This window comes from Procambarus clarkii, chromosome 84 (assembly GCF_040958095.1).
Source record: "Procambarus clarkii isolate CNS0578487 chromosome 84, FALCON_Pclarkii_2.0, whole genome shotgun sequence".
NCBI lineage: Eukaryota > Metazoa > Arthropoda > Malacostraca > Decapoda > Cambaridae > Procambarus > Procambarus clarkii.
The window spans coordinates 2,984,832-3,010,810 of NC_091233.1; the positions used below are offsets into that span (position 1 = coordinate 2,984,832).

The 25,979-nt window shown below is 44.2% G+C and overlaps 1 protein-coding gene across 2 annotated transcripts in view; it reads left to right on the forward strand.

Annotated features, from left to right (window-relative positions):
- Positions 1-22,050, forward strand: part of LOC123751113 (digestive cysteine proteinase 1-like) — a 150,994-nt gene extending 128,944 nt beyond the window's left edge. For both annotated transcript variants that reach the window (XM_069316527.1, XM_069316528.1), the window contains 3 exons: positions 18,245-18,436; positions 18,591-18,756; positions 21,729-22,050. In XM_069316527.1, the coding sequence (XP_069172628.1) occupies positions 18,245-18,436; positions 18,591-18,756; positions 21,729-21,934 (564 nt within the window). In that variant the 3' untranslated portion in view covers positions 21,935-22,050. The remainder of the gene's footprint in view (positions 1-18,244; positions 18,437-18,590; positions 18,757-21,728) is intronic.
- Positions 22,051-25,979: the final 3,929 nt, after the last annotated feature.

Sequence of the window (25,979 nt, forward strand, 5' to 3'; positions counted from 1 at the left end):
GGCACAATTACCTTCAATACTGCAGCTTGCCAAGCGATGTTGATTGGCTGCCGCTGGTCACCTGACCTGTACCTCAGTTGAGGCCCCAAGACACACTAATCTTTATAAAACGCTTACCAGTGGGACAAGCTCCACCCCCTAGTTCCTAGGCCCAAATTAACTCAGCCTATCCCAAGCCTATGGCTATGATTTAAACATAATTAGGTGATCTAGCATATGGGCCAATTGCATGGGCCTGCACTACCCTGAGGGACTCTGCCTCTCTACTCAACCAATGAACACAGAGTGTCACTCTTAGGCCAGCCAAAACTCTTGACTTAGTTCCGCCCCTAGGCTCCTTGGACAATAGGCCTGTCCTGAAAGTTCTGTTTTACTCCCGGAGGATCATGAACCATTCCCACGCTACAACAGGAAACCCAAACAGTCGTATGGCTCCCAGCTCCCTCACTCGAAACTTGAGAATTACGGTAATTCGTCACTGTTCTTAAAACTGTCAAATGGTTAGTGGCAAAGGCAGGAGGAGAGAGGAAACGGGTTGGAAAAAGGGGATTGGAAATGACTGGGAGACAAATGATTAGGAAAGATTGGGGACATAGGGATTGGGGAACAAGTGACATGACCACCTGCCTAAGGTAATTTGACTCTGGTAAGAAGGGGAACTGCCCGCAGGGAGGGAGAGAATGACCTGAGGTCGGACTGAGGACTGACACATACCCTTACAACCACACCAACAAGTGCCACAGCACTACCACAACAACAAGTGCCACAGCACTACCACAACAACAAGTGCCACAGCACTACCACACCAACAAGTGACACAGTGCTACCACACCAACAAGTGCCACAGCACTACCACACTAACAAGTGCCACAGCACTACCACACTAACAAGTGCCACATTACTACCACACCAACAAGTGCCACAGCACTACCACACTAACAAGTGCCACAGCACTACCACACCAACAAGTGCCACAGCACTACCACACCAACAAGTGCCACAGCACTACCACACCAACAAGTGCCACAGCACTACCACACCAACAAGTGCCACAGCACTACCACCCTAACAAGTGCCACAGTGCTACCACACCAACAAGTGCCACAGCACTACCACACCAACAAGTGCCACAGTGCTACCACACCAACAAGTGCCACAGCACTACCACCCTAACAAGTGCCACAGTGCTACCACACCAACAAGTGCCACAGCACTACCACACTAACAAGTGCCACAGTGCTACCACACCAACAAGTGCCACAGCACTACCACCCTAAAAAGTGCCACAGCACTACCACCCTAACAAGTGCCACAGTGCTACCACACCAACAAGTGCCACAGTGCTACCACACCAACAAGTGCCACAGCACTACCACCCTAACAAGTGCCACAGCACTACCACACCAACAAGTGCCACAGCACTACCACACTAACAAGTGTCACAGTGCTACCACACCAACTAGTGCCACAGTGCTACCACACCAACTAGTGCCACAGCACTACCACACCAACAAGTGCCACAGCACTACCACACTAACAAGTGTCACAGTGCTACCACACCAACTAGTGCCACAGCACTACCACCCTAACAAGTGCCACAGTGCTACCACACCAACAAATGCCACATTACTACCACACTAACAAGTGCCACAGCACTACCACACTAACAAGTGCCACAGTGCTACCACACCAACTAGTGCCACAGTGCTACCACACCAACAAGTGCCACAGCACTACCACACCAACAAGTGCCACAGCACTACCACACCAACAAGTGCCACAGCACTACCACACTAACAAGTGCCACAGCACTACCACACCAACAAGTGCCACAGTGCTACCACACTAACAAGTGCCACAGTGCTACCACACCAACTAGTGCCACAGTGCTACCACACCAACAAGTGCCACATTACTACCACACCAACAAATGCCACATTACTACCACACTAACAAGTGCCACAGCACTACCACACTAACAAGTGCCACAGTGCTACCACACCAACTAGTGCCACAGTGCTACCACACCAACAAGTGCCACAGCACTACCACACTAACAAGTGCCACAGCACTACCACACTAACAAGTGCCACAGCACTACCACACCAACAAGTGCCACAGCACTACCACACCAACAAGTGCCACATTACTACCACACCAACTAGTGCCACAGCACTACCACACTAACAAGTGCCACAGTGCTACCACACCAACAAGTGCCACAGTGCTACCACACCAACAAGTGCCACATTACTACCACACCAACAAGTGCCACATCACTACCACACCAACAAGTGCCACAGCACTACCACACTAACAAGTGCCACAGTGCTACCACACCAACAAGTGCCACAGCACTACCACACCAACAAGTGCCACAGCACTACCACACCAACAAGTGCCACATTACTACCACACCAACTAGTGCCACAGCACTACCACACTAACAAGTGCCACAGTGCTACCACACCAACAAGTGCCACAGTGCTACCACACCAACAAGTGTCATGTACGGGTGGTTAACAATACCGTCTACTCCATCACACACGAGGAACACTCTCTACTCCATCACACACGAGGACACTCTCTACTCCATCACACACGAGGAACACTCTCTACTCCATCACACACGAGGAACACTCCCTACTCCATCACACACGAGGAACACTCTCTACTCCATCACACACGAGGAACACTCTCTACTCCATCACACACGAGGAACACTCTCTACTCCATCACACACGAGGAACACTCCCTACTCCATCACACACGAGGAACACTCTCTACTCCATCACACACGAGGAACACTCTCTACTCCATCACACACGAGGAACACTCTCTACTCCATCACACATGAGGAACACTCTCTACTCCATCACACACGAGGACACTCTCTACTCCATCACACACGAGGAACACTCTCTACTCCATCACACACGAGGAACACTCTCTACTCCATCACACACGAGGAACACTCTCTACTCCATCACACACAAGGAACATTCTCTACTCCATCACACACGAGGAACACTCTCTACTCCATCACACACGAGGAACACTCTCTACTCCATCACACACGAGGAACACTCCCTACTCCATCACACACGAGGAACACTCTCTACTCCATCACACACGAGGAACACTCTCTACTCCATCACACACGAGGAACACTCTCTACTCCATCACACATGAGGAACACTCTCTACTCCATCACACACGAGGACACTCTCTACTCCATCACACACAAGGAACACTCTCTACTTCATCACACACGAGGAACACTCTCTACTCCCTCACACACGAGGAACACACACTACTCCATCACACACAAGGAACACTATCTACTCCATCACACACGAGGAACACTCTCTACTCCATCACACACGAGGAACACTCTCTACTCCATCACACACAAGGAACAATCTCTACTTCATCACACACGAGGACACTCTCTACTCCATCACACACGAGGAACACTCTCTACTCCATCACACACGAGGAACACTCTCTACTCCATCACACACAAGGAACACTCTCTACTTCATCACACACGAGGAACACTCTCTACTCCATCACACACGAGGAACACTCTCTACTCCATCACACACGAGGAACACTCTTTACTCCATCACACACGAGGAACACACTCTACTTCATCACACACGAGGAACACACGTTACTCCATCACACACTAGGAACACTCTCTACTCCATCACACACGAGGAACACACACTACTCCATCACACACGAGGACACTCTCTACTCCATCACACACGAGGAACACTCTCTACTCCATCACACACGAGGAACACACACTACTCCATCACACACGAGGAACACTCTCTACTTCATCACACACGAGGAACACACACTACTCCATCACACACGAGGACACTCTCTACTCCATCACACACGAGGAACACTCTCTACTCCATCACACACGAGGACACTCTCTACTCCATCACATACGAGGAACACTCTCTACTCTATCACACACGAGGAACACACACTACTCCATCACACACGAGGACACTCTCTACTCCATCACACACGAGGAACACTCTCTACTCCATCACACACGAGGACACTCTCTACTCCATCACATACGAGGAACACTCTCTACTCTATCACACACGAGGAACACACACTACTCCATGACACACGAGGACACTCTCTACTCCATCACACACGAGGAACACTCTCTACTCCATCACACACGAGGAACATTCTCTACTCCATCACACACGAGGAACACTCTCTACTCCATCACACACGAGGAACACTCTCTACTTCATCACACACGAGGAACACTCTCTACTCCATCACACACGAGGAACACTCTCTACTCCATCACACACGAGGAACACTCTCTACTCCATCACACACGAGGAACACTCTCTACTCCATCACACACGAGGAACACTCTCTACTTCATCACACACGAGTAACACACACTACTTCATCACACACGAGGAACACACACTACTCCATCACACACGAGGAACACTCTCTACTTCATCACACACGAGGAACACACACTACTCCATCACACACGAGGAACACTCTCTACTTCATCACACACGAGGAACACTCTCAACTCCATCACACACGAGGAACATACACTACTCCATCACACACGAGGAATACTCTCTACTTCATCACACACGAGGAACACTCTCTACTCCATCACACACGAGGAACACTCTCTACTCCATCACACACGAGGAACACTCTCTACTTCATCACACACGAGGAACACACACTACTCCATCACACACGAGGAACACTCTCTACTTCATCACACACGAGGAACACTCTCTACTTCATCACACACGAGGAACACTCTCTACTCCATCACACACGAGGAACACTCTCTACTCCATCACACACGAGGAACACACACTACTCCATCACACACGAGGAACACTCTCTACTTCATCACACACGAGGAACACTCTCTACTTCATCACACACGAGGAACACACACTACTTCATCACACACGAGGAACACACACTATTTCATCACACACGAGGAACACTCTACTTCATCACACACGAGGAACACTCTACTTCATCACACACGAGGAACACACACTATTTCATCACACACGAGGAACACTCTACTTCATCACACACGAGGAACACTCTACTTCATCACACACGAGGAACACACACTATTTCATCACACACGAGGAACACACAGAAGAACGCAAGTGGAGACTGAGTGCCCAAATGAACCACAGGGACGTTAGAAAGAACTTTTTTAGTGTCTGACTAGTTAACAGATGGAATGCATTAGGCAATGATGTGGTGGAAGCTGACTCCATTCACACTTTATAAGGTAGTTATGAGCCTGTAGGCTCAGGAATCTGTACACCAGTTGATTGACAGTTGAGAGGCTGACCAAAGAGCCGGAGCTCAACCCCTGCAAGCACAACTTGGTGAGAACATGGTACACACCACCATCTGGGTTAACACACCTTATCTCTAATAACTGTTCCGTACACCCAGTGTTACACCCTCCAGTACCCCCCTCACATGCTACACCTTGGCGTCACAACGCCAATAATTACATGCACTATAGTACCTTCATGCTCTGAAGCGCGGTCAACATTACACAAGAGTTAATACTAGTCATTACTCTGGTGACTAATACGCCACTACTCATGCATTACATACACCCCCGGCGTCCTAACGGCAATACACAACCATACACTACACTTGGCATACCAACACCAGTACAAACTGCGTCACTACCCCCGTCGCCACACACCCACCAACGGGTACACACTGCGTCACTACCCCCGTCGCCACACACCCACCAACGGGTACACACTGCGTCACTATCCCCGTCGCCACACACCCACCAACGGGTACACCCTGTGTCACTATCCCCGACGCTACACACCCATCAACGAGTACACACCACGTCATTACCCATGACGCCACACACCCGCCAATGGGTACACTCTGCGTCACTATCCCCGACGCCACACACCCACCAATGGGTACACACTGCGTCACTATCCCGGACGCCACACACCCACCAATGGGTACACACTGCGTCACTACCCCCGATGCCACAGATCAGCCAACAGGTACACACTGCGTCACTACCCCCGACGCCATACACCCACCAATGGGTACACTCTGCGTCACTATCCCCGTCGCCACACACCCACCAATGGGTACACTCTGCGTCACTATCCCCGACGCCACACACCCACCAATGGGTACACTCTGCGTCACTATCCCCGACGCCACACACCCACCAATGGGTACACTCTGTGTCACTATCCCCGACGCCACACACCCACCAATGGGTACACTCTGCGTCACTATCCCCGACGCCACACACCCACCAACGGGTACACACCGCGTCACTATCCCCGACGCCACACACCCACCAAGGGTACACTCTGCGTCACTATCCCCGACGCCACACACCCACCAATGGGTACACTCTGCGTCACTACCCCCGATGACACACACCCACCAACGGGTACACACCTTAGGTACTCCCTTATCCACTGGAGTACCTTACCAGCTACACCTACCTGTCTCTCCAGCTTATGTCAAAATGTCAAAATCAAAATCAAAATCACGTCGGGGATAGTGACACTCTGTGTCACTATCCCCGACGCCACACACCCACCAAGGGTACACTCTGCGTCACTATCCCCGACGCCACACACCCACCAATGGGTACACTCTGCGTCACTACCCCCGATGACACACACCCACCAACGGGTACACACCTTAGGTACTCCCTTATCCACTGGAGTACCTTACCAGCTACACCTACCTGTCTCTCCAGCTTATGTCAAAATGTCAAAATCAAAATCAAAATCTTGTGTCAAAATCTTTTCGACAATCCAAGAAAATGCAGTCCGTCCAGCCCTCTCTTTCTTGCTTAATCTTTGTCACCTGGACGTAGAATTCTATTAAGCCAGTCAGGCAAGATTTACCCTCCCTGAACCCATGTTGGCGATTTGTCACGAAGTCCCTTCTCTCCAGATGTGCTACCAGGTTTTTTCTCACGATCTTCTCCATCACCTTGCATGGTATACAAGTCAAGGACACTGGCCTGTAGTTCAGTGCCTCTTGCCTGTCGCCCTTTTTGTATATTGGGACTTCATTCGCCGTCTTCCATATTTCTGGTAGGTCTCCCGTCTCCAGTGACAAACTATACACTATGGAGAGTGGCAAGCAAAGTGCCTCTGCACACTCTTTCAGTACCCATGGCGAAATCCCGTCTGGACCATAAGCCTTTCTAACATCCAGATCCAGCAGGTGTCTCTTGACCTCCTCTCTCGTAATTTCGACCTTTTCTAAGGCCACCTGGTTTACTTCCCTTTCTCCTAGCACAGTGACCTCACCTTGTTCTGTTGTGAAGACCTCTTGGAACCTCTTGTTGACTTCATCACACACCTCTTTGTCATTCTCTGTATACCTGACCTCGGCTGTTTCACTACCTGTTCTTTCACTGTTGTTTTCCTTCTGATATGACTGTGGAGTAGCTTTGGTTCGGTCTTGGCTTTGTGTGTTATATCATTTTCATAAGTTTTCTCTGCTTCTCTTCTCACCCTGACATACTTGGTTCTCTGGTATCTCTCTCTGCTTTCTGGTGTTCTGTTATTCCGGAAGTGTGTGTGTGTGTGTGTGTGTGTGTGTGTTTGTGTGTGTGTGTGTGTGTGTGTACTCACCTAGTTGTGTTCGCGGGGGTTGAGCTCTGGCACTTTGGTCCTGCCTCTCAACCGTCAATCAACAGGTGTGCAGATTCCTGAGCCTAATGGGCTCTATCATATCTACACTTGAAACTGTGTATGGAGTCAGCCTCCACCACATCACTTCCAAATGCATTCCATTTGTCAACCACTCTGACACTAAAAAAGTTCTTTCTAATATCTCTGTGGCTAATTTGGGCACTCAGTTTCCACCTGTGTCCCCTTGTGCATGTGCCCCTTGTGTTAAATAACCTGTTTCTATCTACACTATCAATTCCCTTCAGAATCTTGAATGTGGTGATCATGTCCCCCTCTAACTCTTCTGTCTTCCAGCGAAGTGAGGTTTAATTCCCTTAGTCTCTCCTCGTAGCTCATTCCTCTGAGCTCGCGTACTAGTCTGGTGGCAAACCTTTGAACCTTTTCCAGTTTAGTCGTATCCTTGACTAGATATGGACTCCATGCTGGGGCTGCATACTCCAGGATTGGCCTGACATATGTGGTATACAAAGTTCTGAATGATTCTTTACGCAAGTTTCTGAATGCCGTTCGTATGTTGGCCTGCCTGGCATATGCCGCTGATGTTATCCTCTTGATATGTGCTGCAGGAGACAGGTCTGGCGTTATATCAACCCCCAAGTCTTTTTCTTTCTCTATCTCCTGAAGATTTTCCTCTCCCAGATGATACCTTGTATCTGGCCTCCTGCTCCCTACACCTATCTTCATTACATTACATTTGGTTGGGTTAAACTCTAACAACCATTTGTTCGACCATTCCTTCAGCTTGTCTAGGTCTTCTTGAAGCCTCAAACAGTCCTCTTCTGTTTTAATCCTTCTCATAATTTTAGCATCGTCCGCAAACATTGAGAGAAATTAATCGATACCCTCCGGGAGATCATTTACATATATCAGAAACAACATAAGACCGAGTACAGAGCCCTGTGGGACTTGTGACTATTTTACAGGAACTTCTTTTCCACAGCCCATAAAACGGAGGAAAGGGTCCTGAAAGATATTGTCAGTAGAAACGTTATCCCTACAGACAAAAATCAGAAGATACAACTGACAATTACTATAAAACACAAGAAAACGGCCAACCTACTCATGAGAAACTCTCCAGACAAAAAGCAGAACGTTTTAAAAAGAGACCAACGTCGTCTATGCCTTCAAATGCCCTCTTGGGGATTGTAAGCCTCAAAAAACTCAGTATATAGGCAAGACAACAACATCTCTTTCCAGGCGTTTAACGATGCATAAGCAACAGGGCTCCATTAAGGAACATATAACCTCTTCCCACAACCAAACCATCACCAGAGAAATCTTAGCAAACAACACAGAAATCATCGATAGATACAGCGATAGCAGGCGGCTCGACGTCTGCGAGGCACTACACATCAAGAAGTCAACACCAGCAATCAACAGCCAATTAATGCACAACTATATTCTACCCACTTCAAGACTCCGCTCCAATATAGAAGCATCAAGAAATATGGGCCAATAAAAATAGGCCTTCTCCAGTTACCTACTTTTAATACCTGTTTGTATTTCATTGTTTCGTGTTCAGTCTTGTGTTAAAAGTTTATTTTCACCTCATCCAATACTATTGTAGCATGTCACTTCACCCAAATGTAGGTATAAAAAATCGAAAGATGTTTAAGCTCTTTTCAGTTAAAGTTGTGTGTGTTTGTGTAAACTAAAGTCTTTGAAAATGTAATAAGTTTTACGAAATGCGCTCAAGTGTCGCGTCAGACTATAAATAAAAATGAATTTTGGAGAATTGATCTTTGAATTACCATCAACAGTGAAAAGAAACGTAAGAAAGATCGAGAAAATTCGTGTTAGAATTATTAATCTTACTTTTTCGGTCATATTTAATAATATATGTCTATAGGAAAGACTGCTACCAATATATATATATATATATATATATATATATATATATATATATATATATATATATATATATATATATGTATATATATATATATATATATATATATATATATATATATATATATATATATATATATATATATATATATATATATATATTGGTGTATACTGGCAGCAGGTTTTCTTTCAAACATGTTTCATTGAATATGACCGCATATTCTGTATTTATTATTTTCTGGTTTAGGGCTTCTATCCCTCTAACTATTTTCTTAGCATCAGGGCTTAATTGAAATAGGAGTTCTCCAAAACTCATTTTCGTACTTTTAAGGTGAAGAAAAGAAGTGATTTACTATAGAGTGTATTACACTTATTTGTATAATTTGCACGACGTTTCGAACCTCCATGGTTCATTCTCAAATGAACAGATCTTACAATACTAGTTGATTTTATACCCGCATTAGGTCAGGTGATAATACAATGAAGGTGAAAACATGGGGGGATACATAAGGGATAAACATAGGGGCTGCAGAAGGCTTATTGGCCCATACGAGGCATCTCCTATCTAAACACAAAGATTAATCCAGTGTAATTGGCCTGTTATGTTGGACATTGTCTTCTGTGTTGGCATCGATATGTTCTTGTCTTGTCCTTATGAGAGTAAGGACAAGACAAGGACATTATAATTGTGAATATATATATATATATATATAATCACAATTATAACAAATGACACAGTAGGTTCTGAAACACGTCTCCAGTAACCTCCTACTGTTCTACGCCTCAGTGCAGTCTACACCTGCAATAGCGGTTGCAATGCAATCAAATCAGTAGTCTTTCAATGACAACAATAACTAATGGGTTCACTGGCAACTCCAGCACCCTTCCTCAAATTAATCCTTACGTTAACACTCCGTCCCACGAACGATCAACAATCAATAACAATTGATTTACGTTAATAACACAATAACATTTACGTTAAATTAATAACACTTACTTAAAACTGTCACTAGTAACGCGGAAATTACACAACACTCTACCCTTCGAGCATTCAGTGAGAAAATCCCATTAATCCCTGTACTTCCAGACAACTGATTAATCTCTTTACTAGTTACGTTAATTTACGTTAATCGGTTACTAATCACTCAGCGATGGTAAACTCTGATTTACAATGTCCAAAGTGCTAAGAGAACGGTAATCACTCGTGATTACCTTTAGAGTAATTAATTACTATCCTCAAGATCAATAATTAACAATTAAAATACGCAACCTTTCACACTGGCTCAGCAATTTACATTAAGGTATGAATTCCGTCTGAGCCTTCCATACTCAGACCAATTCAGGTGGCTAATAACAGTAATTAGCCCCACGTTTACGTTATTCTAAAATGATGTTACTCCTCCCACGAGTCAATCAAGTGCCGGTACTTCCGGGCAGATAAATAAGGACGTTACGTTAATGGAACAATGGAGCCTTCGTGTGAGTCGATCAAACAAGGATCGAGGTTAATTACTTTGACTTCCTGAAACACGTCAATTACCCGGCCCACTGACCGTTAATTACGACAGACAATACTCTAATTCTTATCCGGCTGATGGCTAGGCTCCTTGAGACTACCGTAGCTGCTTGCAGGTAAGTAAATTAACCCAAACGTATTCTACGTTACTCAAATTGTCAAAGAACAAATTCTCTTAAAACAATGGGCGTTCCCTTGGTTACGTTATATTAATTACCTCGCAATCACCTCACTGAATACTGGACTTCGAAGATCTACCAGATAAACAAGAGAATATATGTGTACCCAAGTACTCGTCTACAGCCGAGTTCACCCACGACAATGACAAATCACACTAACAAATCACAGTGATTTACGTTACAATCCGGTTGCAATGACAATACTGCAGAATTTAGTAAAATAACATACAGGACATGAACCCTCTAGAACACTGCCCCACAATGGCTTTACTGAACTGCAATCACATACGGTGATGCTCAACACTAGCAACAATCACTATCAAATAACAACCCCTTTGCAATAACACACATGGCAAGTACTCTAATTTCCAAGTATTAGAATACTGCACACACTTACTTACTGTTGCAAATGACCCCAGTGCTCTCAATAACCCCTAGAACATAGGTCCCCAATTTGCAATCACCACACATTAGATAACACAATAACACTGGGCACCGTGACACTACAATTATATATATATAATTACTGCTGACACATGTAGCCTACAGCTATCAAACGTTATTGGGAACACTAAGGAGATCTCGCACTCCTTAAATCACATGGGTGAGTGATTTATCGATCACAAATGCCGATAAACACTCTCGAGAGTTATGTTACTCGACAGAGCGATGGCGGTTCCTCCAGACAGCCTCGTCACTCACCAAATTCTACCAAAATTACGTTAATACTGCAACCACAATACATATATATATAAATCACACTTGTCACGGCCCTGGGAACAATACAAGAAATTAAGACCACACTGTGGTACACTCCATAATAATCATTGCCAGGAATCACTGACATTACACACACACTAACCTGAGCGCTCAGTGTTGGAATTCCACACCTGCAAGACTACACATGGAAATGATATCACTCCGTCCGACGGACGATCAAAAATGATTTAATTACCACAATGGAATAATATAATTATTACATGGATATCCTCACAGTCCTTGGCTAATCTATGTATACTCTGTTCCCGTATGTACCCACACACACACACACACACTGTACGTCTGTGTACATCAGACGTAAGTCCCTCTGGACTGACAAGATAAACAATAAAAGGTAATTATCTCCTCGTCCACACTTCACTTCACCTCCACTGGTGCTGCGTTACAATGTGACGAAACACTGACACGAATTTCCCCGTTCCCATCGACTGCTACAGAGCACTAGCAAGTCTAATCATCACTGTTATGGGATCTACAAGTCTATTACTGCTCGTATGCACATTACCCAACAATCCCAGATCACTGTACCTCTACCCACTGTACACAATGTCTTTCTCTCCTCCAAGTGACGACTTCGGCCGGATTCTGTGACGACCGCTGTCGTTGGTGAAGCAGGTGAAGCAGTTGAGTAATCAAGCCACCACGACGCCCTATAGTCAATTTGGCCGAATTGAGTACAGGAAGCGTCTTGACACAGTGGCAGCTATGTTCAGAATGATGCTTACACCCGTGATTCCCGCGTTATCCTCGAAATAACCAATGAGAGGAAGACATACAGCGGCTTACCCTTCTCAACCAATCAGCGACGGTGTAGCATAGCCTCTAGGGCAGCTCCAAGATGGCCGACCAACATGGTGTCTCAAGATGTTTACTAAGATGGCGGCTGTTTCCATGACGACGACTCAAGTGGCCAGCGAGTGCGGGAGGCCCACAGCTCACCCACGCCTGCGGCCTAGCTGTTCCCGCGCAAAGTTGAGTCTCGCTCAAGCCATACAATGAGATGATGCTATCGGCTCTAGCACTGTCCACAGACGGGCTACCCCGGCCAGGGTAACATTTCTGGACTGCTGATGACTGGGGCTCTCACATGAGCCCAAACACTAGACGTTTCGGTTGCTGGTTACCAAACTTAAGTCCGTCCACTTAACAAGTGCACTTAACAAGTGAACTGGCTCCCACAGGCATAAGAGCACTATTGTAAGTGAGCTGGTAAACCATCTCCTCACAACAAGGCTGAATATATATATATATATATATATATATATATATATATATATATATATATATATATATATATATATATATATATATATATATATATATATATATATATATATATATATATATATATATATATATATATATATATATATATATATATATTATTAAATATGACCGAAAAAGTAAGATTAATAATTCTAACACGAATTTTCTCAATCTTCCGTACATTTCTTTTCACTGTTGGTGGTAATTCAAAAATCAATTCTCCAAAATTCATTTTTATTTCTAGTCTGACGCGACACTTGAGCGCGTTTCGTAAAACTTATTACATTTTCAAAGACTTTAGTTACACATACACAACTGAATTGAACTTACACATCTCCGATTTGTTTATATCTACATTTGAGTGAGGTGGATGGGGTGAGGTGGTGTTTAATAGGGTATTAAATTCATCAACACAAGACAGAACACGAAACAATGGGTATTGAATAGAAGTGATTGTAGAAAGCCTATTGGTCCATATTTCTTGATGCTTCTATATTGGAGCGGAGTCTTGAGGTGGGTAGAATATAGTTGTGCATTAATTGGCTGTTGATTGCTGGTGTTGACTTCTTAATGTGTAGTGCCTCGCAAACGTCAAGCCGCCTGCTATCGCTGTATCTATCGATGATATCTGTATTGTTTACTAGGATTTCTCTGGCGATGGTTTGGTTGTGGGAAGAGATTATATGTTCCTTAATGGAGCCCTGTTGCTTATGCATCGTTAAACGCCTAGAAAGAGATGTTGTTGTCTTGCCTATATACTGGGTTTTTTGGAGCTTACAGACAACAGTATATAGGCAAGACAACAACATCTCTTTCTAGGCGTTTAACGATGCATAAGCAACAGGGCTCCATTAAGGAACATATAATCTCTTCCCACAACCAAACCATCGCCAGAGAAATCCTAGTAAACAGCACAGAAATCATCGATAGATACAGCGATAGCAGGCGGCTTTTACGTTTGCGAGGCACTACACATTAAGAAGTCAACACCAGCAATCAACAGCCAATTAACGCATAACTATATTCTACCCACCTCAAGACTCCACTCCAATATAGAAGCATCAAGAAATATGGACCAATAGGCAAAATATACTAATATTAAAACGCAGGACCCAGCAGCAAGGAATCAAGCCTTCACGATAAAATATCGCCAGGATCTGATTCGTGATCAGATATACAAGGCAGAGAATGAAATCAAAGACAACAAAACGCAACTACTTCATGCTACGAACGAGTGGAGAAATAGCAACATCGACGAAAGTATCCTAACCCGCATTGAACAACACCTCGACATCCTCACAGACTGACATCACCTCAGCACTTAAACAAGGATTATCAAGAAACTAACAACGTTATATGGAGGACCTATGGCAATTCCACGACCAAGAGATAGCTTCCTGAACCTTGCAGGGATTAACCTCACTGAGGACCAAGTCACTCTCCTAAATCTGGGCATAAACTGTCACGTTATGTCCAGACCGAGTGAGATGGCCCGGAAAGTGGAGTTGGAAATTCTGTTGGACGACATCTTCGACCTCGAGACACATAAAAAGGTCACTACCAAAGATACCTTACAAGCAGAACTTATTGCGGAAGGAGGAAAGAATCGAGGCAATTACAGAAGCACCATACTGTCCCCCGAGCTCAAAGCGGCAGCTAAAAGCCTTCGTGAGAACAAGGAGATAGTTGTCAGGAGAGGTGACAAGTCGCCAATATACGTCTTCTTAAAAAAGACGAATATCTGGCGAAAATGAACCTCATACTCTCTGACCAAACTAAATTCCAAAGGGTAACGAAGGACACTACAGCCGAATTGAAAGCAAAGGTCAACAAACTGATTGAAACTGTGAATGCCAAGAAATCAGGACTCCACCTGCCAAAGATTATTGGGGAATATAAACCTGGATATGTGTATGGAAATGTCAAGACACACAAGCCTGGAAACCCACTTCGGCCAATCATTAGCCAGATACCCACACCCACGTACAGACTAGCGAAGCGACTCAACGGCCTGCTGACTCCTTATGTCCCTTGCGCCTGCAGCCTGAAGTCTCCAAAGGAATTTGTTGACTTACTGCGGGGCACACGGGCCACAGGAATAAGAGCCTCGTTGGATGTAGAATCGCTGTTCACCAACGTACCTGTGGACGAGACAATCGGGATGATAGCCGACAGAGTGTATCGTGATCCAGCCTGTACTCCTCTTGACATACCAGAAAATATCCTAAGGAAACTACTCCAAGCTTGTACTAAAGAGGCACCCTTCTTGAGCCCGGATGGGCACATGTACAAGCAAGTAGATTGGGTCGCCATGGGTTCTCCCCTAGGTGTCTTCTTTGCAAACTTCTACATGGGTACCATCGAGCAAAAAGTCTTAGTCGACATGAACTTGAAACCGGCCATATACTGCAGGTATGTTGACGACATTTTTACACAGGTACCTGATGTCAGACATCTGCAGGTGCTGAAGGAGGCATTTGAGCGGAGTTCCGTGCTGCGTTTGACTTACGAGATGAAAAAGAATGGGAAGCTGCCCTTTCTAGATGTAACAGTCATGGAAAAGAACGGAGGTTTCCACACTGCAGTCTACACTAAGGAAACGAACATAGGAATGTGCCTAAATGCCAGAAGCGACTGCCCAGATAGGTACAAGAGGAGTGTTGTTAACGCATATTTCGACCGTGCTCTCAGCCACAGCTCAGAATGGAAGCAAGTCGACGAAGAACTCTGTAGGGTAAGGCAGGTCCTAGCCAACAACGGCTTCTCCAATGGTTTCGTCGAAGACATCATAAAAAGGAAAGTGAAACGCCATGCAACCTCTGAAGAGACAACTAACACAACACCTGTACCCCCTATTAGACTATTTTACAGGAACTTCTTTTCCACAGCTCATAAAACGGAGGAAGGGTCCTGAAAGATATTGTTAATAGAAACGTTATCCCTACAGACAAAACTCAGAGGATACAACTGACGATTTACTATAAAACCAGAAAAACGGCCAGCCTACTCATGAGAAACTCTCCAGACACAAAGCAGATCGCTTTAAAAGAGACCAACGTCGTCTATGCCTTCAAATGCCCTCTTGGGGACTGTAAGCTCCAAAAAAACCAGTATATAGGCAAGACAACAACATCTCTTTCTAGGCGTTTAACGATGCATAAGCAACAGGGCTCCATTAAGGAACATATAATCTCTTCCCACAACCAATCCATCGCCAGAGAAATCCTAGTAAACAACACAGAAATCATCGATAGATACAGCGATAGCAGGCGGCTTGACGTTTGCGAGGCACTACACATTAAGAAGTCAACACCAGCAATCAACAGCCAATTAATGCACAACTATATTTTACCCACCTCAAGACTCCACTCCAATATAGAAGCATCAAGAAATATGGACCAATAGGCTTTCTACAATCACTTCTATTCAATACCCATTGTTTCATGTTCTGTCTTGTGTTGATGAATTTAATACCCTATTAAATACCACCTCACCCCATCCACCTCACTCAAATGTAGATATAAACAAATCGGAGATGTGTAAGTTCTATTCAGTTGTGTATGTGTAACTAAAGTCTTTGAAAATGTAATAAGTTTTACGAAACGCACTCAAGTGTCGCGTCAGACTAGAAATAAAAATGACTTTTGGAGAATTGATTTTTGAATTACCTCCAACAGTGAAAAGAAATGTACGGAAGATTGAGAAAATTCGTGTTAGAATTATTAATCTTACTTTTTCGGTCATATTTAATAATATATGTCTACAGGAAAGACTGCAACCAAAATATACTAATATATGACTGAAAACTCACACCCCAGAAGTGACTCGAACCCATACTCCCAGGAGCAACGCAACTGGTAACTACAGGGCGCCTTAATCCGCTTGACCATCACGGAGTTTAAAGTCGCATATAGTCCTGGGGACCATTCAGGCTTGTTCGCATTTGTGTTCCTCACGTGTGCCCCAAAGAATGAGGTGATTTGGTGAAATGCTATGCCCAAGATTACCATCCGAGATGCCGGCGGGGAAGTGGTTCAAATAGCCTTGGCTATCACTTCCTTTTGTCCGGCCGTGATGGTCAAGCGGATTAAGGCGCCCTGTAGTTACCAGTTGCGTTGCTCCTGGGAGTATGGGTTCGAGTCACTTCTGGGGTGTGAGTTTTCAGTCGCATATAGTCCTGGGGACCATTCAGGCTTGTTCGCATTTGTGTTCCTCACATGTGCCCCAAAGAATGAGGTGATTTGGTGAAATGCTATGCCCACGATTACCATCCGAGTTGCCGGCGGGGAAGTGGTTCAAATAGCCTTGGCTATCACTTCCTTTTGTCCGGCCGTGATGGTCAAGCGGATTAAGGCGCCCTGTAGTTACCAGTTGCGTTGCTCCTGGGAGTATGGGTTCGAGTCACTTCTGGGGTGTGAGTTTTCAGTCGCATATAGTCCTGGGGACCATTCAGGCTTGTTCGCATTTGTGTTCCTCACGTGTGCCCCAAAGAATGAGGTGATTTGGTGAAATGCTATGCCCAAGATTACCATCCGAGTTGCCGGCGGGGAAGTGGTTCAAATAGCCTTGGCTATCACTTCCTTTTGTCTGGCCGTGATGGTCAAGCGGATTCAGGCGCCCTGTAGTTACCAGTTGCGTTGCTCCTGTGAGTATGGGTTCGAGTCACTTCTGGGGTGTGAGTTTTCAGTCGCATATAGTCCTGGGGACCATTCAGGCTTGTTTGCATACTAATATATATATATATATATATATATATATATATATATATATATATATATATGTATATATATATATATATATATATATATATATATATATATATATATATATATATATATATAGTTTGTTTATTTATTACTGTGTTATTTGCTTCCCTGCCTTTCACACAGACCGGTGCCTTGGAGGGTCGACACTTCCGTAAGACTGGCAAACTGGTGAGTCTTTCAGAGCAGCAGCTGGTCGACTGCTCCGGTGGCACTTATAAAAACCTGGGGTGTCGCGGTGGACTAATGACATATGCCTTCAACTACATCAAGGCCACTGGAGCTGACAGTGGGGCCTCCTACCCCTACGTGGCAGTGGTAAGAGGCCCTCATCAAGGCAGCGCCATCATAGCAGGAAACTGACAATTTCTTGTTTATAATTAATAGAACTCTTTTTGTCATACGTTTAACATTATTTACGTATATACTTTGTAGGACAGGATATAATAATTTTGTTTCTTATTTTATGCAGCAAGGGACTTGCAAATTCTCAGTCAAGAACATCGCTGCCACATTAACTGGCTACGTCTCAGTAACTTCTAAAAGCGAGAGCGCTCTGAAGACGGCTGCTGGGACCATAGGCCCCATCTCTGTGGCCATCGATGCATCCCACAGTTCCTTCCAGTTCTACAAGAGTGGTGAGCTCACACTTCTACATATACAAATGGGAGGGAGGGCCATCGAAAAAACTGAGTGCAATAGAGGTAGCAAAGGAAGACTTAACTGAGTAGTCTCAGGGATTTCATGAATCACGGCTATTGAACATAGGCGTTTTCCTTGCATACTAAAAGAAACACATACTCCCACATTCACTTTCCTTGTCTCCACCTCCTTTCCCCCCGTCCCAAATATATATCCTCCACATCTTTACCATATATCCTTCCAGTCTCCCGCATATATGTTCTTCCAGTCTCCATCCACACACACGGTCCTATTCTCCACTCACACTCACCCTCTTTATTATTGAACACATTTTCCCCCTGTCGCCCTTCATCGCTGTAACTATTTTCACAACATATTATCATCACCTCAGTGAACATCTTCATATGATACACATCTCCACTTACATGCTCCCTGTCTCCCTCCACAGAAACTCTCCTCATAACCCCATATCACTGTAACCATTATCACCATACACTATCTACATCTCTATAATCGAAAAGTTTTGCCCATAACACAAATCTGTTAGCTAATAATTCGTTTTGAATTTCAATGTATAAATTTATATAAATAAAAATGGAAATGTTCGTTTGTTCAAAATCGCTAATCTCCGAAAGTTCTTCACCGATTGGCTTGAAATTTTTACACACTGTTCCATTCGCATCCGAGCAGGTTTCTGTATACATACTATATTGATGTCACCTCTTTGACGGAAATGTATTTTTTTTTAACTGTGTTTTTCATGTGAGAGAAATCTTCGAAACCTCTTTATCGATTGATTTGAAATTTTGACACGGCGATGCATTCGAATAGGCACGTGTTTTTATATACCTACTATATTGATCCTTCACCTGTGACAGGAGAAAACATGTTTTTTTAAACATTTAAACAACAAAAACAGTGCCATCTTTTGGAAGTAAGAGCTACACACGCTGTAATATCCCAAAGTTCTTCACTCATTGCACTGATTCGACTCACCGTTCCATTCGAATATGTGCTTTTTTTTTGTATACCTACTATATAGATGTCACTCCTGTGACAGGTAAAAACTTAGTTTTTTTAAGAAACAGCGCCATCTGTTGCACATAATAGCAACACACACGCTATACTTATTATGTTACGAATTCCATTTCAATGTTTCCAATTTCATTGATAAATTGAATCTTCATACATTTCGATTTATTTTCATTATGATTTAACTATTTTGTGTGACATTGCATTGGAATTCAGCTTTGTTCTTTACCATACCGTTCATTTTGTGAGAATGGTTTATTTTTGTATTTTTTCCTTTTTTCATTTCGTTTTTTGAACTTTTTTTCTTATATTTCAGTGATGGGAATATCTGGGGCCAGATTCACGAAGCAGTTACACAAGTGCTCACGAACGTGTACATCTTTCCTCAATTTTTTATGGCGTTTGTTACATGTATTAAACAGTTTACAAGCATGAAAACTTGCCAACCAACTGTTGTTACTTTTATAATCAGCGTTCCTGGCTCAGCAACACACATGCGTTGTTAAGCCACAGCAACTCGTGGGCCGGGTACAGCTAGTACATTAATATATAAATTGACACAAACTCTATGGACTATTCATAAAACATTTCATTTCCATTGATCTCGTGAAGAGAGTGTGAAGGATAATTTCCCTTCATAGGTGGCATAAGGGCTGACCCTGACCTCCCTCTGAGACTCGCTGTAAGGTCATTAACCACAGTGCAGTGTTGCATGAGGCGGACCTCAAGCATCTGCCTTCCAATCTTTGACGAACAAACAGATATTCTGATTTATTGATATAGATATTCTTCATGATGTAAACGAAAGGGTTTTGCACTTATCGATTAAAGTCATTTTCCTACACAAGATGTTAAGCTAATTAGACCAGAGTTCAACACAAGGGATTTGTCTCCCATCTTAACATTTGGCATAATATTTGCTATTCAATATAGTCTGCTCAATTCTAATGATATATGAAATATGCTCGACAAGGGATGCTAGGGAGCCGGTGGCTGAGCGAACAGAACACTGGACACGTGATCCTATGGTCCCGGGTTCGATCCCGGGCGCCAGTGAGAAACAAGGGCAGATTTTCTTTCACCCTGTCACCTAGCAGTAAATAAGTACCTGGAAGCTAGTCAGCTGTCACAGGCTGCTTCCTGGGGGTGGAAGCCTGGCCAAGGACCGGATAGCGGGGACACTAAGCCCCGAAATCATCTCAAGATAAGATAGACAAGGGCTCTGTAAATGCCTGTATTTACTATTTTAGTACCCAAGCAAATATTCGATTGATCACTATCTTGAGGTTATCTTGAGAGGATTTCGGGGCTTACCATCCCCGCGGCCCGGTCCTCGACCAGGCCTCCATTTTGTTAAACATCCCCAGGAAGCAGACCATAGCAGCTGTCTAACTCCCTGGTATCTATTTACTGCTAGGTGAACAGATGCATCAGGGTGAAAGAAACTCTGCTCATTTGTTTCCGCCTCTGCCGGAGATCGAACCCGGAAACGTAGGACTACGAATCCCAAACGCTGTCCACTCAGCCGTCAGGCCACTACCTCCCTTGGCCCTGGGGACTTTGCGAGCATAACTTTTTCTATTTATTTGATGATACCCTTGCTGGTAAACATTATACTAGTCAACGTTTAAACTCTAAAACCAATATAAATATGTTACGCTGCCGGCACATTGTCAAGTTCTTCCAAAGTAAGCAGAAATAACTTATTTAAAAAAAAAATCATTTTTGTCACTACTCAGATGTGTTTCACTTTTCAATTCTGGTTGAGTCGTCTTCCTAATCTCTGTTTGATACACCTAAGAAAACATTGTCTAAATTTCTAATTGATTTATTATATATTAAAACAATTATTGGAGAATTTGCACCAAACGGTAACCTTGGAATACAAATGTGTACAATATGGGCTTGCAATATTAATGTGTGTCTTGTATTTCAGGTGTGTACTATGAGCCGGCGTGCTCGTCGACCAGCCTTAACCACGGTGTACTGGTAGTGGGTTATGGCACAAGCCCCGCAGGAGACTACTGGATCGTTAAGAACTCTTGGGGCCCCGGGTGGGGTGAGGCTGGGTACATAAAGATGGCTCGTAACAAGAACAACAACTGTGGTATTGCCACTTTGGCTTCCTACCCAATTGTGTAGTTACTGTAGAACCACTACTGAAGAACTGTATATTCCAATGGCATGAGGGACAAAACTTTAAAATGATCCTGCTTCTGAACTTTCATTCTGTTTTGAAATAAAGAATTTGCAATGTATTTTTAATTTATTTTCCTAAGAAGGTTTTAGTAATTGAAAGTTACAAATTTTCAGTCCAATATGTAATGAATTGGACATAAAATTAACGCCCTACAAGCATAAAAAATTTTTTATTTCCATTAGACGTAGCTCTCCACACACTGAATAGCGCTATGTATAATATACATATAGCTCCTGAATGGGGCAGAAATGTTTAATATAAACAATGAACAAATACTTGCTTTATCTAGGTCCTATTCAATTGTTTACACACACACACACACACACACACACACACACACACACACACACACACACACACACACACACACACACACACACACACACACACACTGGCTAACATCAGAACGGCGTTCAGGAACCTGAGTAAGGAATCATTCAGAATCTTGTACACCACATATGTAAGACCAATCCTGGAGTATGCGGCCCCAGCATGGAGCCCGTACCTTGTCAAGCACAAGACGAAGCTGGAAAAAGTCCAAAGGTATGCTACTAGAATAGTCCCAGAACTAAGAGGCATGAGTTATGAGGAAAGGCTGGGGGAAATGCACCTCACGACACTGGAAGACAGAAGAGTAAGGGGGGACATGATCACAACCTACAAAATCCTCAGAGGAATCGACCGGGTAAACAAGGATGAACTATTCAACACTGGTGGGACGCGAACAAGGGGACACAGGTGGAAGCTGAGTACCCAAATGAGCCACAGAGACGTTAGAAAGAACTTTTTCAGTGTCAGAGTAGTTAGTAAATGGAATGCATTAGGAAGTGATGTGGTGGAGGCTGACTCCATACACAGTTTCAAATGTAGATATGATAGAGCCCAATAGGCTCAGGAATCTGTACACCAGTTGATTGACGGTTGAGAGGCGGGACCAAAGAGCCAGAGCTCAACCCCCGCAAGCACAACTAGGTGAGTACACACACACACACACACACACACACACACACACACACACACACACACACACACACACACACACACACACACACACACACACACACACACTCACACACAGTGAGCCCGACAGGAAAAAACAGAGAAGCAAAGGAAGAATCCTTGATTTAATAGGGAATGTATGAAAGCAAAGGAGCTGAACAAAAGGGCATGGAGGAACTTCCGTAATAACAGAACACCAGAAAGTAGAGAGAGATACCAGAGAACCAGGAACGAGTATGTCAGTGTGAGAAGAGCAGCTGAGAAAAGGTATGAAAATGATATAGCTAATAAAGCCAAGACCGAACCAAAGCTACTACACAGTCACATCAGGAGGAAGACAACAGTGAAGGAACAGGTGGTGAAACTTAGGGTGGGCGAGGACAGGTACACAGAGAATGACAAAGAGGTGTGTGAAGAACTCAACAAAGTGTTCCAGGAGGTCTTTACAATAGAACAGGCAGATTTCACGGTGCTAGAAGAGGTGGCAGCAAACCAGGTGACCTTGGATAGGTTCGAAATTACAAGAGATGAGGTCAAGAAGCACTTATTGGAGCTGGATGTGAGAAAAGCTGTTGGGCCGGATAGAATCTCGCCATGGGTATTGAAAGAGTTTGCAGGAGCACTTTGCTTACCACTCTCCATAGTGTATAGTAGGTCACTGGAAACGGGGACCTACCAGAAATATGGAAGACTGCTAATGTAGTACCAATATACAAAAAGGGTGACAGACAAAAGGCACTGAACTACAAGCCAGTGTCCTTAAATTGTATACCATGCAAGGTGATGGAGAAGATTGTGAGAAAAATCCTAGTAACACATCTGGAGAGAAGAGACTTCGTGACAACCCATCAACATGGGTTCAGGGAGGGTAAATCTTGCCTTACAGGCTTGATAGAATTCTATGATCAGGTGACAGAAATTAAACAAGAAAGAGAAGGGTGGGCGGACTGAATTTTTTTGGACTGTCGGAAAGCCTTTGACACAGTACCCCATAAAAGGTTGATGCATAAGCTGGAGAAACAGGCAGGAGTAACTGGTAGGGCGCTCCAGTGGATAAGGGAGTACCTAAACAATAGGAAGCAGAGAGTTACAGTGAGGGGTGAGACCTCAGACTGGCGTGAAGTCACCAGTGGAGTCCCACAGGGCTCTGTACTTGGACCTATCCTGTTTCTGATATATGTAAATGATCTCCCAGAGGGTATAGACTCATTCCTTTCAATGTTTGCTGACGACGCCAAAATTATGAGAAGGATTAAGACAGAGGAGGACAGCTTGAGGCTTCAAGAAGACCTGGACAAGCTGCAGGAATGGTCGAACAAACGGCTGTTAGAGTTTAACCCAAGCAAATGTAATGTAATGAAGATAGGGGAAGGAAGGAGGAGACCAGATACAAGGTACCATGTGGGAGATGAAATACTTCAAGAGTCAGAGAGAGAGAAAGACCTGGGGATTGATATCATGCCAGACCTGTCCCCTGAAGCTCATATCAAGAGGATAACATCAGCAGCATATGCCAGGTTAGCTAACATAAGAACGGCCTTTAGAAACTTGTGTAAGGAATATTTCAGAACATTATATACCACATATGTCAGACCAAGCCTGAAATATGCGGCTCCAGCATAGAGTCCATATCTAGTTAAGCATAAGACTAAAATGGAAAAGGTTCAAAGGTTTGCCACCAGACTAGTACCCGAGCTGAGAGGTATGAGCTACGAGGAGAGACTACGGGAATTAAACCTCACTTCGTTGCAAGACAGAAGAGTTAGGGGCGACATGAACACCACATTCAAGATTCTCAAGGGAATCGACAGGGGTTGATAAAGACAGGCTACAGGGGCACACTCACTAGGGAACACAGGTGGAAACTAAGTGCCCAAATGAGCCACAGAGATATTAGAAAGAACATTTTTAGTGTCAGAGTGATTGAGAAATCGAATGCATTAGGAAGTAATGTGGTTGAGGCTGACTCCATACACAGTTTCAAGTGTAGATATGATATGGCCCATTAGGCTCAGGAACCTGTACACCTGTAGATTGATGGTTGAGAGGCGAGACCAAAGAGCTAGAGCTCAACCCCCGCAAGCACAACTAGGCGAGTACACACACACACACACACACACACACACACACACACACACACACACACACACACACACACACACACACTCACACACACACACACACACACACACACACACACACACACACACACACACACACACACACACACACACACACACACACACACACACACACTCACACACACACAATGTAATGTAATGAAGATAGGTGTAGGGAGCAGGAGGCCAGATACAAGGTATCATCTGGGAGAGGAAATTCATCAGGAGTCAGAGAAGGAAAAAGACTTGGGGGGTTGATATCACACCAGACCTGTCTCCTGCAGCACATATCAAGCAGATAACATCAGCGGTATATGCTAGGCTGGCCAACATACGAACGGCATTCAGAAACTTGTGTAAAGAATCATTCAGAACTTTGTATACCACATATGTCAGGCCAATCCTGGAGTATGCAGCCCCCAGCATGGAGTCCATATCTAGTCAAGGATAAGACTAAACTGGAAAAGGTTCAAAGGTTTGCCACCAGACTAGTACCCGAGCTGAGAGGCATGAGCTACGAGGAGAGACTACGGGAATTAAACCTCACTTTGCTGGAAGACAGAAGAGTTAGGGGGTACGTGATCACCACATTCAAGATTCTGAAGGGAATTGATAGGGTAGATAAAGACAGTCTTTAACACAAGGGGTACACGCACAAGGGGACACAGGTGGAAACTGAGTGCCCAAATGAGTCACAGAGATATTAGAAAGAACTTTTTTAGTGCCAGAGTGGTTGACAAATGGAATGCATTAGGAAGTGATGTGGTGGAGGCTGACTCCATACACAGTTTCAAATGTAGATATGATAGAGCCCAATAGGCTCAGGAATCTGTACACCTGTTGATTGACGGTTGAGAGGCTGGACCAA